We start from the raw sequence: 19275 nt of genomic DNA, 5'->3' as shown, positions 1-19275 counted from the left end.
GTTAGATTTATGATGTTCCCAACAGTCCTGCAGCAGAGCCTTTGTTGGATGACCATAATTATGCCCCTGAAGGTTTATCCAGTATACATACATTTGCTTCATTCTTCTTAACCTTAAAGGAAGTTCAGAAGTCTCAACGCGTAAAGCAGCTAAAGGATATGATCTAAAAACTCCAAAACATATTCTCAACCCCTGTGTTTGTTCTCTACCAAGCTTCCTCAAATGACCATCAGATGCTGCCATGTATGCTACACAACCATAATCCAAGGAAGATCTCATGAGAGCCTGAAAAACTCCCAACAGTACACTTTTTGAGGCGCTCCATTCGTGACCCGAAAGACATGTTAGCAAAGTATTAACTTTTTCACATTTATTTTGACCTGATTCCATTTGCTGTTTCCAAGTAAGTTTTTCATCAAAGATGACCCCTAAAAATCTCACTGAATTCACTTGGTTAAGCTTTTGATTGTAAAGATTCAAAGTAATTTCCTTATGTCTTCTATAGAAACAGATAACTTGGGTCTTAGCAACAGGCATTTTAAAACCCCACTTATTTCCCCAATCTTCCACTTTCATAATTGCATCCTGCATCTTTTTCTGTAGATACATAACATTATGACCCCGCACTCAAAGAGCCCCATCAGCTGCATATAAAAATTTCCCTATACTATTAACTATTTGATCAAATATGTCATTTATCATTATATTAAAAAGAATTGGGCTACAAATAGTGCCTTGTGGGGTACCATTCTCTACCATATATCTACTAGAGTAGGCAGTCCCCACTCTTACTTCTATTTTTCTCCCAAATAAAAAGTCTAAATCCAGTGTTGGACCACTTGTTTACTGAGTATTGGACTATGCACGTTGTTGGATGTCACTGTGCCTCTCCAATGGCATCGACCATTTTGGCCAACGAACAATTCCTAACTGAGGTTTCTGGACCAGGAAGGCCAGAAATTTCACTTTGCCGATCGAAGACGTGAGTTTAACACGTAACTAAGAACACAGAGTTTCGAGGAGTCGCACCGCTACCGTGTTTCATCCCAAGTCGACTTTGATGGTCAGATCATATTTTTCCTTTTCGCCAAGAAGGCCAGAAGACGAAGACGAAGACTGACTGCTTTTCCCGAACCCCTTTTCACCTCGCTCGCTTTTCATATTCTCATTCTTGCCATAACTGCTGGTTGATTCAATACATACCCTCTGCTGTTTGCTTTATTTTGCTTAGTTAGATGTGTTACCTCTGTTATGTAGAACTTTGCATGTTGAGTAGGTGAAGATTAATAAATATTCACATAGATAAAGAGAAAGCGTTTTGTGTTCATTGTGTGCAAACGTGATTCGTCAGTCAAGATAAGGTTAAAAGTTCCACACGTTTCGGCAGAAACGGCCGATTAAACAGTGACATCTCCGGCGATAGTTATTCATTATTACGGAGTATTTAACAGTTGTAATTGTCAAAGGCGTTGAGCCACAATTACAACACCAGAAACATCTCTGGTCTCGAGTCATAAAGGAGGATTTTGGTTAAGAAGTTGATTTTGTCAAATTATGATTTTAATCATAATCATTGATCAAGATTAATCAATCAAAAATCATACCTCCAACACCAGTTATAAATATTACCTCCAATACCAAGTTTTCCTAGTTAAATTAATAATCCCTCTTTCCATGACATATCATAGGCCTTTTCTATATCAAAATACACAGCTACCACCATTTCTTTTTTTGTTTGAGCTTTCCTTACTTCTGATTCCAAGCACAATATTGCATCCATCGTATTTCTCCCTTTTCGAAAACCACTTTGAAAAGGCCAAAATAAGTTTTTACTTTCCAGGAAACATGACAGTCTATTTATTACAATCTCTCCATTGTTTTCCCTAATTGAGACGTAAGAGCTATAAGTCTATAATTTGAAGGGTTTGTTGCAAACAAAGAGCGGTTCAAGAACCCCTCATGACGTCTACTAAATCGAGGTATGTGACATCGCCCGGTAGGGCGGAGCCGGGGTCCTACCCTGGAGCCAGGCCTGGGGTCGGGACTCGTCGGAGAGCGCCTGGTGGCTGGGTTGCTCCTTGCGGGACCCAGCCGGACCAAGCCTGAACGAGAGACGCGAGACCATACCCCAGTGGGCCCACCACCTGCAGGGGGAACCGTGAGGGACCGGTGGAGGATTGGGTGGCAGACAAAGGTGGAGACCTCGGCGGCCCGATCCCTGGATGCTTAGGCTGGCTCTAGGGACGTGGAATGTTACCTCACTGGGGGGGGAAGGTGCCTGAGCTTGTGTGGGAGGTCGAGAGATATTGACTAGAAATAGTCGGGCTCGCCTCCACGCACTGCATGGGCTCTGGAACCATCTCCTCGAGAGGGGCTGGACTCTCTTCTACTCTGGAGTGGCCTACGGGGAGAGGCGGCGGGCTGGGGTGGGTTTGCTTGTTGCCCCCCAGCTCAACCGTCTCGTGTTGGGGTTTAGTGGATGAGAGGGTCGCATCCCTGCGCCTTCGGGTTGGGGACAGGTCTCTGACTGTCATTTTGGCCAACGGGCCGAGTGGTAGTGCGGAGTACCCAGCCTTCTTGGCATCCCTTTCAGGGGTGCTGGATAGTGCCCCTCCCGGGGACTCCATTATTCTGCTGGGGGACGTCAACGTGATCAGGAAAAATGGCCTTCCCGATCTGAATCCAAGTAGTGTTTTGTTATTGGACTTCTGTGCTAGTCACGGATTGTCCATAATGAACACCATGTTCAAACATAAGGGTGTCCATCAGTGCACTTGGCACCAGGACACCCTAGGCAGGAGGTCAATGATCGACTTTGTTGTCTTATCATCAGACCTTCGGCCGCATCTTTTGGGCACTCGGGTGAAGAGAGGGGCTGAGCCTTCCACTGATCACCACCTGTTGGTGAGTTGGATCCGCTGGAGGAGGAGAAAGCCGGACAGACTTGGCAGGCCCAAGCGCATAGTGAGGGTCTGCTGGGAATGTCTGGCGGAGCCCTTGGCCAGGGATGTATTCAACTCTCACCTCCGGGAGAGCTTTGACCAGATTCCGAGGGATGTTGGAGACACAGAGTCCAAGTGGACCATGTTCTCCGCATCTATTGTCGATGCTGCCGCCCGTAGCTGCGGCCGTAAGGTCTGCGGTGCCTGTCGCGGCGGCAATCCCCGAACCCGGTGGTGGACACCGGCAGTAAGGGACGCTGTCAAACTGAAGAAGGAGTCCTATCGGCTGTGCTTGGCTTGTGGGACCCCTGAGGCGGCTGACAGGTACCGTGAGGCCAAGCGTGCCGCGGCCCAGGCGGTGGCAGAGGCAAAAACTCGGGCCTGGGAGGAGTTCGGTGAGGCCATAGAGAATGACTACCGGTTGGCCTCGAAGCGATTCTGGCAAACCGTCCGGCGCCTCAGGAGGGGGAAGCAGTGCTTCGCCAACACTGTTTACAGTGGGGGTGGGGAGCTGCTGACCTCGACTGGGGACATTATCAGGCGGTGGAAGGAGTACTTCGAGGATCTCCTCAATCCTGGCATCACGCATTCCCTGGTGGAAACAGAGGTTGGGGACTCGGGGGTAGACTCTTTCACCACCCAGGCTGAAGTCACTGAGGTGGTTAAAAAGCTCCGCAGTGGCAAGGCTTCGGGGGTGGATGAGGCACCTCAAGTCTATGGATGTTGTGGGGCTGTCATGGTTGACACGCCTCTTCAACATTGCGTGGCGGTCGGAGACAGTGCCTCTGGACTGGCAGACTGGGGTGGTGTGTTCCAAATACAAGGAGATCACACTCCTCAGCCTCCCTGGTAATACCTATGCTAGGGTATTGGAGAGGAAAGTCCGGCCGATAGTCGAACCTCGGCTTCAGGAGGAGCAGTGTGATTTTCGTCCCGGCCGTGGAACACTGGACCAGCTCTATACCCTCTACAGGGTACTCGAGGGTTTACCGGTCGGTCTATGTTCCTACCCTCACCTATGGCCATGAACTTTGGGTCATGACCGAAAGAACGAGATCCCGGATACAAGCAGCTGAAATGAGCTTCCTTCGTAGGGTGGCCGGGCACTCCTTTAGAGATAGGGTGAGGAGCTCGGCCATCCGGGATGGGCTCGGAGTAGAGCCGCTGTTCCTCCACATCGAGAGGACCCAGTTGAGATGGCTCGGGCATTGTAATGAAAAATTATTTTAAAATGCTCTGATCCTTCCTTCTCTCTCATTTGATTCTGTGTTTTATCACTCAGAGGTGACCTTCCATCTACCTCTTTCTTTTGACCTCTGTGTTTTATTAGTGTTTAGTACTTAAGAGGAGATGACCTCTAAATTCATTATCAGGAGGTTTATAGTTAAACATTCCCTGAAGGGTTATGTCCCAAGGAAGAGCAGATGGGTGTTCTCATAAATGACTTTGTTACCTTTGACCCGGGGAGGGTCTAGGGACCATAAAACTAAACTCTTTGAAGTTGAGACAACCCCCTCATTCTGCTATAAATATGATTTGTACTTTGTGTTCGTTGCTCTGTTCATCTGACTTGCTCGGTGACAGAGTCTTCAAATGCTGAAAAGCCTTTGAATAAAACTTTTATAAGATAAAGTCCGGTCTTTCTCTTGTTTAATGAGTTAATTTGTCTCCCACTTTGATAAGAAAATCTATAACAGCATCTATACCGAATGCCTCCTGGACGCCTTCCTCGGGAGGTTTTCCAGTCATGTCCCACCGGGGCCTGGGAACGCCTTGGGCTCCCCTCGGAGGAGCTGGAGGAGGTGTCTGGTGAGAGGGACGTCTGGGCGTCTCTGCTGAGTCTGCTGCCTCCGCGACCTGGTCCCGGATGAAGCGGAAGACGACGACGAGGGTTTGTTGCATTTTTACCAGGCTTCAACACAGGAATTATAATTGACTGGTCCCATGCTGCAGGAATAATCCCACTCTCCCAAACCAAATTAAAAGGTTTCAAAATAGCATTAAGAGATATATCACTTAAATGTTTTAACAATATATAACAGACCCCATTTTAGCATCAGATATAGCTTTTTTCAGCTCATAGTGAGTAAAGGGCAAATCTAAATCTTGGTGTGAAATCTTTTTCTTTACCGTAACTCGTGGATTCTTAGCCAAAGTTTTCTCTTTATCATCCTTTATCTAAAGTTTCTACTAATAACTGCTTTTTCGTTATTATTAACAACTATTTTTCCAATATATTCTAAAATGGGTAAAGAAAAACTCTTTCTAACACCTTTCATTTTCTTGATAACTCTCCATACATCAGATAACTTGGTTTCTCTTCCAATAGAATTACAATCCAATATGTCTTCTTCGCAGTTCTAATAGTCTTCCTAATTTCCTAATAAATTAATGCCTCAAAAGTATGATTCCTTCTTATCAGCTTAAAAGCTTTATTTCTTTTCCTTATAGCATTACTACATTCCTCATTCCACCAAGGATTAGATTTCTTATTTCCTCTTGACTTAGGAATTAAGCTTCAGCTGCATTAATAATAATCGATACCATCTCTGAGTTACATACCTCCACATCAATAAAACATCTTTCATTCAGTTTATCACACTGTTAACTAAATATTTAAATAACTCCCAATTAGCTGTATTTAGTCTCCATCTTGGTATCTGTATTTTTTCTTCTTTAACTACCTGAGTAACATCTAATGTAATAATAGGAAAGTGATCATTACCCATAGGAGAATCATTTAACACCTCCCATGATGTAATTCCAGCTATTCTATTTGACACCAACATTAAATCTAAAACACTCTCCAAATTTCTATTACAATCATATCTAGTGCCTCTACCATCATTAATACAAACCAGTGAATTTAAAACAAGAAACTCTTCAATGATCCAATCCATTTGCATCTGTATTTAGACTTCCCCATAATGCACTATGTGAATTGAAATCACCACACCAAGCATTTTTTCCCTGATTCTGTGTATTTACTTCATTAAGATCCTGAATGATTGTAACGATTGTAAATCAGACTTTTTCAGTTTTAGATGTTTGGTAAATGTAAAATGTGTAGAAGCTTTGTAGAAGAAATATGCTGCAAACAGCTTAAAGACGACCTGCACAGTTAGTGTTATTGTGCATGTTTTAGTGTGTTTACTGTATTGTTAAATGTAAGTAGCTGGTTGTTGGTGTACTGTAGGTTTTCTAGTGAGCTTCAATTTGATTTAGGTAAGTTCATCATGCAGTATTTTGACTGAATTTTTGTTCCAATGGCCAGTGGCTACAATAAAAATGGTAACATGATATTTAGCACTGTTGGTGACAAAGTGAGAGGAATAAGTACTGCTTGCCAGATACAAATAACACATTTGCCTATTATACAGACCTGTAAAGCAGAATGTTATTTATACTCCTAATTGATAGACTAGTGTAAGTTGTATCAAACCACACAATGACTGTAAAGAAATAAATACTTTTAAAAGATAGAACTTCTTTAAATGTTATAGTGTTAGAGACAATTGTCTAATTTGGATGACCATGCTGACATTTTCATTTAAAAAAATATGTTAAACAGTGACTGGCAGACTAAAATAACAAAAAGTATTTTCATCAAGAATTTAAGCTTATCTTCCTCAAAACAAATCTGATTCTTGTATTTACCTTTTTGAGAGTGATTCCAGTGTTTTATCTCCCTTTATTAAGGCAGACCTGTAGAGTAGAATTTATACATGTATTAAACCTCATGCTGTCTTTGAAATGTTTTAAGATATTAAATATACAAATATTGGCCAAAATAAAGCTGTAAATAACTTGGGATATTTCTGAGTTAACCACTGAACTTTCAAAGTGTATTTTAATTCTAAAGTGCTGTTATTTCACACTTTATAAGGTCATCTATAATCTTAAAAAAGTCACATTGTAATTGAGATATTACATACTTATTATAAAATAAATAATAAACAAAAGGATTACCTTGTCTCCTGAAAACAGCGGCTGATGCTGTTAAACTCTTCAACACTTAAAAAAACACATTTAAAATAGTTGCAGTTAATCACAATACCATATTGATTGACAAACCCAGTGAACCTTCTATATGTATGTATATGTGTATGTATGTATGTATATGTGTATGTATGTATGTATATATATAAGATCATATATAGAATGTGTGTGTCTGTATGTATTTATATGATAAACTCATGATGTGCTGAAGCACATGACCATAAAGTATATCACTTATAAAATCATTGCTAATAATAATTAAAAAAAAGGTAATTTCCACATTTATTAATTTATGATGAAGATAGATTGATTTATCTGACACACATATCTCCATTTGTATTAAAATTGTCCAATGTAAAAATATCAGTTTTGGGACTTTTGGCTTTCCATACCTGCTGCGGTCCAAATTGTTCAAATTTTAGGCTACTGCTTGTTACCATGTTTAGATTGAGCTCTAAATGCAATGGGCTGAACCTTGTTTTAACAGGGCCTACAGCAGTATATTGATTCAGTTCACGGCCGCTCACTTCCAGTCACAAGTCCTGCAGGTGCAGTGGTGAGGACGCACCTGGGGTAGTGACGTCAATCTAGAAGTACGAATTACCGCAGTCATTAACATGTACCAGCCTCCAAATGTTTTTGGACTACTAACAGAGTTACTTAACAGGTCTGTAACAGACATCTGTTAGTGTCATTAGAGTAGAGAACAGAGACCGATCACTTTATACTTTACTGGAGCGGCTCAGTGAACTCAAAGTCAGACGTTCTGTCAGTGGCCAAACTATTTTCGTGTTTTGGGTGGTGGTTTGTGTGTTTTTGTAATACAGTCCACTCCACACTTTACTTATAACTGCGTGTGTAAATTAATTCTTACATACAAGCGTATAACAGCAAATATAAAACATTCATATACACAGTAGTTGAACTATTATGTAAATAGATAAAGCATAGAATCAGCTCTGCAAATGCAAATCGCAGTGCATCGAGAATGTAGGAATGTTTGAGACACTGTCTCATCTTAAAAAAGCACTCAAAACGTGCCCTGATTAGAGCTGTAAAATCATTCATTTCTTTATTCCTATGCTGACAGCACCATACGTTTAGGAAATAGATAGATAAGAAATTTATGACATAAAATATACTTGTTGCTTATATTTCAAAAAATATTTTTCTTTAAAAATCTCATGTACTAAGCAGAGTGAATTCCCACAAAAGCGCAAGCCTATGTCAAAATATCTCAATCTAGCTTATTCACACACACATTTCTCTAGCCTTTCAAAAATTAAATTCTTATTTGGTTAAAATGTATTCAGAAAATGTATTCAGTGTATTCATTCTTTTTTACTTTATCCAAATGTTTGTGCTATTGTGGAACTTATTCTACTACTGTGCCATTTTCAAGTGTGAGACTACTAAGCACTATAAAAGTTTATTTTTTAAATGAAAATTGTCAGTAAAAGATCCCAATCAAGAGGTGAGTACAACAGCTGTCTCACTCAGTGTTAAAACGTTCAATGCAAGCATTAATCATTCAATATGTTCAAAGTTCATTCTGTATATCCAGGCTTTTATTTATGACAATGACAATATATATATAATAGTTTCCTGAATGGCATATCATTTGAGAAATATGGAGAATCTGCTAGTGATATGACGTTCACAAATGAACTGATTCCTTTGAACAGCTCTTTATCTTGAACCATGAGACTCAAGTCTCAACTACTGAGAGCCATTCTTTGTTTTGTACTACTTTGCTTGCGTCTAATCCTCTGCACGCACTGAATTTTCTACTTTTGCAGTTTAATTTAAAACTGCATTTAATATTTAGGTGATTAAATATCGAAACAAAAAAGAGGGGTTGGTATGAGCATATAGAGTTCTTTGTGTCAAACGGTGGTTTTGAGGTGGACCAAATCGCAGACAAGAGCTTGGCAGCGGCATCTTAATAATTCTTTAGTTTATTTTCAGAGGTCAAAAACATAACAAAAACACTGCAGGAACGAACCAGAGTCAAGATCCAAAAACTTACATAAACACTGCAGGTACTCATGGCAAAATGTAACATGGTAGAGGAAACCAACAAACACTAGGAGGCGGTAGAGGGAAACAAACTATCAGGGAGCAAAGGGAAATAAACAAACATGACTACAAAAACCCAAACTAAATAAAAAGTTGAAAACACAAGACCACAAAGACCAAAATGTCACACCACGACACTTTGAGACTCTTTGAATGGCTCTTTTAAAGTGAACGGATCCAGAAGAGGATCCCGCAGATGTGGGTCCCTTCAAAGAGCCTAAAGTCACATCACTAGTATCAAACCTCCCACCCTTGCCACTCCCAAAGCCAGCCACCACATCGTTAGTCCCCCCCAGTGGCCCAAAAACAGAAAGAAAATGCAGGATATAAATAACAGAAATATAATGCTTTACGTGCACCTGTAAACCCTCCATTGGTGCAGGGGAGTACAAGTTCAAACTACAGTGTTTCATTTTTATTTGTACTTTGTTGGTCAGTTATATACTGATTAAAAGGCAAATTAAAGAGTTAAAAACTAGATCTAGTCTTTGGGATGTGGTTTCTACAAGTGCTGAGGAGCAACAGACACCTATATGTGGTCGTATTTCTCTGCTACTGCTATGTTACAGATTTGTTACAGGTCTGAGCGCCTCCACCTGCAATGGCCTGAAACATTTTTTACCGTGTTGTATGACGTTTATTGTGAGTTAGAGAGATGCAAACACTGTTACAACACTTAAAAAGATGATTGAGATCCGGTTCATTTTACCCTTTCCTGACCACGGCTGTAAACTGTCCAACTGAAGAGATCACACCAAGAAGAAGTGATTCTGATTTTTGTTTGCTAGTTTAAGGACTAGAAAAATGAGCAGACTTATTTAATTTGTTGTACTGCAGGGATCAGATTTCTTTGGCACAGAAAAATTGGAGCATATACTTGTACATTTATATCTAACCGTAACAGATCTTTTAAGTTCACCAACATGTTTCTTCTGACTGGAACTAATTAACATTTCGGAATGGCACAGCCAGAGTCTTCACATGATTGATTACACTAATGTGTTATGATTTGGGGTTGTTTGGTTTTTGGTTTCTGGTTTTTTCTTATGTTTTTCACAGTTAAGGTTTTGACTCGTTCTTTTGTTTATTATTATTCTTCTTCAATTTTGAATCATGTTTCTGTTTATTTTCCTGGTCATGCTTTTGTTTTGTCGTCTTGTTCATGTTTTGTCTAGTTTGCTTTTCGGATCTGGTTATGCTTTTGCTTCATGTTTTTCTAGTTTGTGTTCAAGAGTCTCTGTTTTGCTCCAGCCACGTTTTGTTCTGTTAATTAAGTTTATTCGGTTCACCTGCTCCAAGTTAATCTGTGTCCTTGCTCCACCTGGTTTCACTCCATATATACATACCTGTTCAGTTAGTCATCACGGAAACATTTTTCTAAGATCATGTCTTGTTTTTTGCTCATGCCATGCCTGTCTCGCCTGCCCGTTTGTTGTTTTGTGCCTGCCTCCTGCTGTGAGTGAGTTTTTTTGTTATTAAACCTTTGCACTTACCATCACGCTGCCTGCTCGTCTGCATTCTGGGGTCCTATATCTCGCAAACCATAACATAATGTCCTTCCAACCTCATTTTAAAGGACGAAGCTTCACAAATACCATTGGAAATGCACAAAAAGCTTTTCAGTGACAACAACATTTAATTGCTGTAATGTCAATAAGGCTTTAACATAAATTTTTGATAAGGGTTTAAATTTCAGCATTATTATTTGTTAAAATGGTAATAAAAACCAAGAAAGATTTTTTCTGCAAAAAATATGATACCCTTAGCATGTTGTTTTTTCTTTTGAAGGATGCCTGTCTTATTTCCTATTAGAAACAAACTTCTTGGTAGGAAGAGAAGAGTTTAAAATTTATATCTCCCTGCATATTTTGGGGTTTAGTTTATATCTCCTCTTTTTATTTAGGATTAAAAACATTCAAAAATGTATCAGGTAATGTAATACTTTGCATTTAAGATCAAATTATTTCAAATCTTTCAGAATAAATTGCCCCTCTGTAACATATACAATTAATATATTTAACAGTTTATACATAATCTAGTTAAAATAGTTGTGAAATAATGATTCATAGTTATTTTTTTAACCATACAAATATTAGAAGTTGTGTTTACCTGAAATTGTCTTTGCCCTTTTTCTTTTCTTTCTTGTGGTTCATTCTTGCTTGTCCAGAGTGAATATGTCAGAGTGATAGTTGATACAATAAAGATATCCTTTGACTGAAGAGGAGGGGTTAAGACTTTCAGTAGGTACATCCTACTTCTACATTAACTCTAACCCTAGATCCTGCATCACACTCAACCAGCAGGAGTTGTTTCGACAATGGGAGACTCTTTCATCATAGCTATAGACTTTGGTACTTCATTTAGTGGATATGCCTTCAATATAACATCCAGAAATAAAGAACTGGAGCCTGCTGTGAAGCCATGGAGTAATGAATGTGGAAGCGAAACACCGAAGACTCCCACCTGCATCCTTTTTGATAAACAAAAACAGTTTATCAGTTTTGGATATGAAGCTAAAGAAGCTTATGTGTCAAAAATGGGAACAGAAGCCAAAGATAAGTTATTCTTTGAATGTTTCAAGATGTCCCTGTATAAACGAGTGAGTAGAACATTTTCATATACATTTAACTGACATGCATTCATGTTTTTTTTAATCGCATAACAAGTAATACTAAGAATTTACTAATTTGATGATTCAAAATCTTCAGAAAATCAACCTGGATATGAAGATTAAAGCTGCAAATGGAAAAGAAATGAAAGCCCTGCAGGTTTTTACAGAAGCTCTAAAATTCCTGAAGGAAGATGCTCTGACAACAATTGCACAACACACTCATGGGAAAAGGTTCACTGCCTCTGATTTCACCTGGGTGCTGACTGTTCCTGCCATCTGGGATAATTCTGCTAAACAGTTCATGAGAGAAGCTGCAACTCAGGTAGCTGCCAATTCTCTGACTTACAACATTTGCTGCAAAACGTTTTTGTTGTTCTTCTAATTTGTAAAAATGCATTCTTTTGTTTGCTGTAAGGCAGGTATTGTGACCAAAGGTAAGGAAGATAAATTGGTCATTGCACTGGAACCAGAAGCGGCTTCAGTGTGGTGTAAGAAACTTCCATCAGAGGGTTTTATAGCAGAAAACCGAGGGGATGAAAAACTTGACCAGTCGCCAGGAACTCAGTACATTGTGGTTGATTGTGGAGGTACAATGCTTTATTGGAAATGTTACCATTTAATGCCTATCATATGAAGAGAAAATCTTAAAAAACTGTTTGAAAGAGGCTATTGAAACCCAGAAGCACTACAGTTAAGTTAGAAGTTTGAAATGGAAACTTGTTACTAAATGTATTAAAAATGAAATGTAAGACCTTTTTCGGTCATTGACTACTAAAAAATGATGAATTCTGTTTTAGTTTTTATAATATTTAAGGCACAGTAATTCTTTATTTTCATTCACAATAAAGCATTTGCTCTCTTTTTTTTTGCAGGAGGAACCATTGACATCACTGTTCATGAAGTCCTAGAAGGAGGAGCCCTGAAGGAGCTGTGCAAGGCCTCTGGAAATGATCTGGGAGGACAAACTGTGGACAGAAAATTCAAACAGTTCCTCAGAGAAATCTTCGGGGGTGGAGTCTGGGATGATTACGAAAAACATTTCCCAAATGAGCTTCAGAAATTAATGTATGATTTTACAGCTTTCAAAAAAAATGATGATGACATAGAAATCGCCTGCCCATTTAACCTAGGGAAACTGGCTGAGAAAAAAAAAAAGATAGAGAGGTACTTTAAAAAAGTGCAAGGGGCATCCTGGGAAAGTGGATCTATCAGAATCTCTAAAGAGAAACTGAGGTCTCTCTTTGATGAGAGTCTGCAGGGTATTACTGAGAGTCTCAGAGAAATATTAGATCAACAATTTAAAATTAAGTACATTCTGTTAGTGGGGGGGTACGCTGGTAGCCAGATTCTACGTAGACATATTACTGATCAGTTTATGAATGACTGTAAAGTTCTGTGTCCATACAGGCCACAAGAAGCTATCGTGAAGGGAGCTGTAGAGTTTGGAAGAAACAAGGGAGTGGTGGCATCTAGAAAAAGTGCCTTCACTTATGGAGTTTGTATCTCTGAAAGATTTGACAAGTTTCAACACAAGGCAGAGAAAAAATACACTAACAAAGATGGTGAGTGGTGTAGTGACATATTCATGAAACTTGTGGATGTTGACGAGGATGTTTGTTGGAATGAAACCAGAAAGCACATCTTATATCCTGTAAAAGCAGACCAGACAAAAATAACCTTTTCATTTCATCGCACTAAAGGAAAACATGTAATGTATATCGATGAACCAAATATGGAGGAAATTGGCTCATTTGTTGTTGACTCTCCTGACACTACACTTGGTTTGAATCGTGAAATTAGACTTGAAATAAAGTTTGGTTTCACAGAAATGACAGCAAAAGGCACTGATAAAGAGACAGGCTCAACACAAACGATTAAGATAAACTTCATGAGGAAATAATATAAATTCTTCAGCTACATCTTTTCTGACATTATCAAACAGAAACAAGAAGGAATGCTACCATGATAGACTTAGTTTTAAATCTAATAAACATGGTTAAAAACAGAATATTGCAGGGTGCTAATACTGTGGAGTACCTTTATATGATATATTTTAACAGTTGCATGTAAATGTTATTTTCTGATCTTTCATTGTATATGGCACAATACAGATGGTTGTTGGGACAACTGTAAATCAGTCTCACATGAGGAACATTTTCTAATAGGGCTCAATTTGTAATGTAATTGTTAATTTTTCTTTTTTACATGGAGACTAAACCATACACATTGATTTTATAAAATTAAAGTTTTAATAGACAATTTTCAAAACCAAATGTTACTGCTGGTCACTGAAGAATCTAAACCAACAGCGGCAAGGCAGACTTTGTTTATTGTATAGTGCACCAATGTAATTTTGGACAGAAAAAGAAAACAAGAAACAAAAGAAATACGCCTATGATGTTATAAGGATAAATCCTGACATGTAGCAAAAGAGCACAAAATATTTTATGACTTCATTCACGGATATTTATTTATTTTTCTTCAAAAAATCTATTTTACTTAAATTGCTGTACTGAGTACATTTTATGTTTTGTTGTATTACTGAATTGTTGATAGTAAAGTGTTCAGTAACATTTTAAGAATTTGTCTGTTGCATTTTTCCCTTATTAAATTTGGTTTTCATTAAAAGGTGTCATAGTTTGTATTTTTAAATTTTAAACTGTGACATTTCTTGAGTTTATTTTGACTGAGTGGTTGGGTGTCTAGTTTTAGTCATGTCTTTATTATATAAGGCTTTGGAGCTCTGTGCACAGGAACCCTGTTTTTAGCCTGGCTAGTTTACCAAAGTAATGCAGACTGAACTCATATTCCAGAGAAGTACAATATTTAGTGTTTATAAATAATGGAGTTTTGACGATAATTCAATCTGGAAGACTCACCTCCACCACCGGCTCTGTATTATGACTCCATCATGCATCTCCGCTCCAACCAATCAGCGTCAAGTCTGCATTCTTCCTCAGCCAATCACCCTTCAAGGCTTCGCTTTTAAGGACCTCCAGCCACGGATCTCCCTGCTCTCCCGCCAAGCTTCAACCCTCCTCCACCCCATTGCCACCATCTGGCTTCCTAGCTCCTTCCAACTCCCTTATTTCCTCAGGCCTTCACTCCATCACCAGTATCAGATCCCAGGGGGGGAAGACATCTCTAATCCTAATCCTAAATCGTTCATTCAAACTCATGTCATTCATAGCATTCATGTCTTCCTCCAGGGTCCGAGCCCCAAAGAAATAAACATTTGCTACTTAACTTCTCTAATCGGCATCTTTGTGTTCTTATTGTGAGTCTTTACAGGATTGAAATGTATTTGGAATAATGCAAATAATGTATTATCTGAACAAAGGTCAGACGATTCCCAGCAGAACATAATGCATACATTTGGAAATTTGAAAGTACTCATAAACTGAAACTCCTACTTTGTTACAGCAACAAAAATGCAGTTTTCCTACAGAAAAAAAACAAACTTATTTGGACTGTTTCTAAAAGTTCCATCAGAATCATACATATTTATTTTATATACACCATCGTGGACATGAAAATTATATATTGGAGTTTTTTTTCTTGATTATTTGAATTGTTCCTTTTCCAGTGAGGAATGATTTAAAAAATAGAACTGTAGCGAATTACTAAAAACATTACTAAAAAACGTCTTAAGAAAGATAATTTCTTTAGAAAGAGCATAGATTTTTGTTTTGCTTTATTTTTTATTTTCATAACCAGTTTTAGCTTGACTTTCTCCTACTCTACAGTTGCCCATTAAGAAAGGTGTCAGGGGCATATCCAAATACTACCAAGCATTGGTCTTAGCAGCTTGGTGTTGGAGCTCTCCAGAGGTGGGTAGAGAATCAAAAAATTGTACTAAAGTAAAAGTAGGACTACTTCAACATGTTTCTACACGAGTAAAAGTAAAAAGTAGCCGTCCAAGAAATTACTCAAGAAAGAGTAAAAAAGTCAGTCAGTCAGTCATTTTCTATACTGCTTCTTCCATAGTGGGTCGTGGGGAAGCTGATGTCTGTCTCCAGCAGTCTATGGGCGAGAGGTGGGGTTCACCCTGGACAGGTCGCCAGTCCATCGCAGGGCAACACTCAGAGTAAAAAGGTATTTGGTAAAAAGGATACTCAAGTACTGAGTAAGTACTGTTTTACTATTTAAAATTATGTAATAAGACAGACCATAATATAAAGCTATGTTCAAATTACTTTGTTTGAAATACTAAAAGAAAGTAATTATTGCAAATAAAAAAAACTTTAGAAGATAAACTCAGGCAGAAGAAACACTTATCAATACCATTTTTTTGTTAACATGAATTATAAAAACCCATTTATTACATTAGATAATGTAGGTATGATAGAACAGGGTAAACTACCTCCATTGACAATATATACTTTTTACTGTATATTACCTTAACCTCCATGTCATAGAAGTCTGAGGAGATAAAAGTAACATTAAAACAATAAAGATTGTGTAAAAAAGAATACTCAGTTTAGTGAAACTCAAACCATACGTCTGTCTGCTGCATTTTAGGTTAAAATGTGCTTGTTCTTTATTCAGTAAAGTTAGTCACAGTAGCTAGAACAGCCAAAGATTTTAGTAGAAGTAGACAAGACAAAGGCAAACGTTTGGCAAGGCAAACAGAGAAATGTCTTCCCCCTCTTTCCACTCCCATTTTCTGTCTGCCTACTTTCAGAAAATACTGGAAAAAAAGGGTTCACTAGTACCGCAAAAAAAATCTCAAAGAGAAAATGGTGTTATTGAGTGTTTTTCTTAGTACTGAGTTTGACGTTTTAGTATCTTGATGACGTTAACTTAAACTTTAAAACAACAAATATATAGATTTAGACTTTTAGAACTCTATACACTTAAAATATGAATGAATGCATTGAAGTCACCATCCGAATAAGTGAATGGGTTGCCTTTATTAAATTGCAACAGGAAGATCCTGAATGTTGTGTATCCATGCACTGAAAAGATCACCCGACCTACCTGGACTCTCTGGATTATGAAAGGTTTACTAGTTATCAGTCTAGACGTTTTCTTGATTGACCAGTCTCCAGCAGTGGTACGCACAATGACTATGCAAATAATTTTTACTGATTGAATTTATAAAATTTGTACTGTTTTTTTGTCAGGAAATGTAGGTCAATTTTCTATTGGCTGATCTAGGGTCACTTTACCTGTATCAATAGAAAGTTGATAGAATAGTTGAAAATGGCACAAAACCAGCTAAAGAAAAGTTATCACAAATGTCTGAGCATTGAACTTTATTTATTGCAACAGTACACCACTGTTAGCCTAACACTTGTATACCAGCAGTGTGATACGCTGAAGATCATTATAAGGACATGCATTTGTTTTTCTAAATGTTGGTATCCATAAAAGGACACCAGCAGCACAAGATTGAAGCAACAGAAAACCAAACCTAGACAACACACTAAATACTGATAAATCAGTAGAGACATGTGTGTAAATACGGAAGCATCAGAAATGCAGATGATGCACGGCTAAGGTATGTGCATTAAAATAAAACTGCATCTCTTAATAATGGTGTCTAGAGAACCAAAAGGTTGATGTTAATTCTGCTTTGACCGGAATGTTGCACTGGAGATCCACCCGAGTTTATAGCAGCCAAAGTCAATGTCACCTTCTTTAAATCTGAGGCCATATTTTCTTATCGGAATCTATTTATCATAGTGATATCATCAGATTCCCAGCAGATCTTATGTATAAAGAGGAGCAAAGTTTAGTGAATATTTATCTACTGATAAAGTCGTGTTTTTATGGTCTAGCATGACCATCTGTTACATTCTTCCAGTAAATACATCAGAACATTTATGAGCTGTCCTTGGGTGATCAGATCATAAAGTTTATTGTTCATAAGGGTAATGTCCACCTCTTTGGAAACATGGTTACTGTACTTGAACTGGTTCTTTGAGAAAATTTTATATTCTGGGATCCTGATGATAGTATTGCATCTGAAAACAAGATTTTGTGCATTTAACTTTATGCATCTAAGTAGTTTCATAGCCTATATCTCCTTTTATTAAAAAAATTGTCATGATGAGTTCTGACTTTTCCCCCTTGTTACAGATTCAGATCAGGTGAATTTGAGCAGATGACTGTTTTTTAATCTCAGTCAGTCATTTTCTACCACTTATTCCATAGTGGGTCACAGGGAAGCTGGTGCCTATCTCCAGCAGTCTATGGGCAAAAGGCAGAGTACACCCTGGACAGGTCGCCAGTCCATCACAGGGCAACACACATACAACCGTACACACACTCATTCATACACCTAAGGGCAATTTAGAGAGACCAATTAACCTAACATTCATGTTTTTGGACTGTGGGAGGAAGCCGGAGTAGCCGGCGAGAACCCACGCATGCATGGGGAGAACATGCAAACTCCATGCAGAAAGACCCCAGGCTGGGTATTGAACCCAGGACCTTCTTGCTGCAAGGCAACAGTGCTACCAACTGCACCACCATGCAGCCCTTTGATGTCAGCTCTTCCTATCATTGTGAAGCAGAATTCACCAAGCGTTGGATTGTTTTTTAATCTACTAATTCAAATTTAATTCAATTCAAAAATACTTTATTAATCTTGAAGGAAAATTAAATGTTGTAGCTCATATTCTGCAAGTTTCCTCAAAGAGCCGTTTAGATGCTGGTGGCTGTGGGCAGGAAGGATCTCCTGTAGCGGTCTGTCTTACAGCAGATCTGAAGAAGCCTCTGACTGAAGACACTCTGTTGTTGTAGGACAGTCTCATAAAGAGGATGCTCAGGGTTCTCCATAATGTTCTTCATTTTATGAAGAATCCGTCTTTCCACAATGATCTCCAGAGGTTCCAGAGGAGTCCCCAGAACAGAGCCAGCCTTCTTTATCAGCTTGTTGAGCTTTTTAGATCCCTGGCTCTGATGCTGCTACCCCAGCAGATGATGGCAGAAGAGATCACACTTTCCACAACAGACTAATAGAAGATATGCAGCATCTTGCTGCAAAAACCGAAGGACCGTAGCTTCTTCAGGAAGGACAGTCTGCTCTGTCCCTTCTTGTTATGTCACTTATTTTGCATTCAGCAGGTTAAATATAACTCAGAGTTGGATCAGATGTTTCCTTGATTATAGTGAAATATTCCTTACTTTGAGAACTACCCAGTTTTAGCATATTGTCAGCTAAAGTACGTGAACGTCAATTTAAACTGAGGATGTGTCAATAGAAATGTCAAAATTCATTATTATGCTAAATTTATTTTAGAAGTCAAACTGTTACTTCTTCTATCAACCATAAACTGCAATACTTTTCCAGTAATTGAATGGTGGTATGCCAGAGACTCTGGACTGAAAGCCTGGGGTAGAAAGTTTTGTAGTGTGTCCTCAACTTTAGGAGCAACTGGATCAAATATTGTTTGGAGATATGACAGAAATCCACTGTTACTATTTTTTTGTGTGTCAGTTATGTGTTCTATAAAGTCCATCAGTGCCAGTGGGGTGGTCTAATTGTTTTCTAAATCCATACTGTTCTTTAGAATAGTATGTTTTACTAATCAGTGAAAAGGTTCAGTCTATTAAACTCAAGATTCACAAACATAGAGCAGATCACACTTGTAATTGGTACAAGGTGGACTCCCAAAAAAAGCCAGGTAGAATAAA

General features: G+C 38.6%; 2 protein-coding genes across 4 annotated transcripts in view; one reads left to right on the top strand and one right to left on the bottom strand.

Annotated features, from left to right (window-relative positions):
- Window positions 1-11305, bottom strand: part of LOC124870810 — a 34940-nt gene extending 23635 nt beyond the window's left edge. For both annotated transcript variants that reach the window (XM_047369618.1, XM_047369619.1), the window contains exons 1-3: window positions 11130-11305; window positions 6912-6956; window positions 6600-6647 (exon numbers count right to left, since the gene is read on the bottom strand). In XM_047369618.1, coding sequence (XP_047225574.1) covers window positions 6600-6647; window positions 6912-6956; window positions 11130-11173 — 137 coding nt within the window. In that variant the 5' untranslated portion in view covers window positions 11174-11305. The remainder of the gene's footprint in view (window positions 1-6599; window positions 6648-6911; window positions 6957-11129) is intronic.
- On the top strand, window positions 11186-14210 carry LOC124870809 (heat shock 70 kDa protein 12A-like). Of its 2 annotated transcripts, XM_047369615.1 has the most exons (4): window positions 11195-11619; window positions 11729-11953; window positions 12047-12218; window positions 12504-14210. In XM_047369615.1, the coding sequence occupies exons 1-4, from the start codon at window positions 11338-11340 to the stop codon at window positions 13529-13531; spliced, it is 1707 nt and encodes a 568-aa protein (XP_047225571.1). In that variant the 5' UTR covers window positions 11195-11337; the 3' UTR covers window positions 13532-14210. The 2 variants fall into 2 exon arrangements, with proteins under 2 accessions (XP_047225572.1, XP_047225571.1); XM_047369616.1 differs by lacking the exon at window positions 12504-14210 and having other exon boundaries at window positions 11186-11619; window positions 12051-12181.
- Window positions 14211-19275: the final 5065 nt, after the last annotated feature.

Source organism: Girardinichthys multiradiatus, chromosome 7 (assembly GCF_021462225.1).
Source record: "Girardinichthys multiradiatus isolate DD_20200921_A chromosome 7, DD_fGirMul_XY1, whole genome shotgun sequence".
Classification (NCBI taxonomy): Eukaryota; Metazoa; Chordata; class Actinopteri; order Cyprinodontiformes; family Goodeidae; genus Girardinichthys; species Girardinichthys multiradiatus.
The sequence above is the reverse complement of the archived record's forward strand: the minus strand, read 5'-3'. Positions and strand labels throughout refer to the sequence as shown.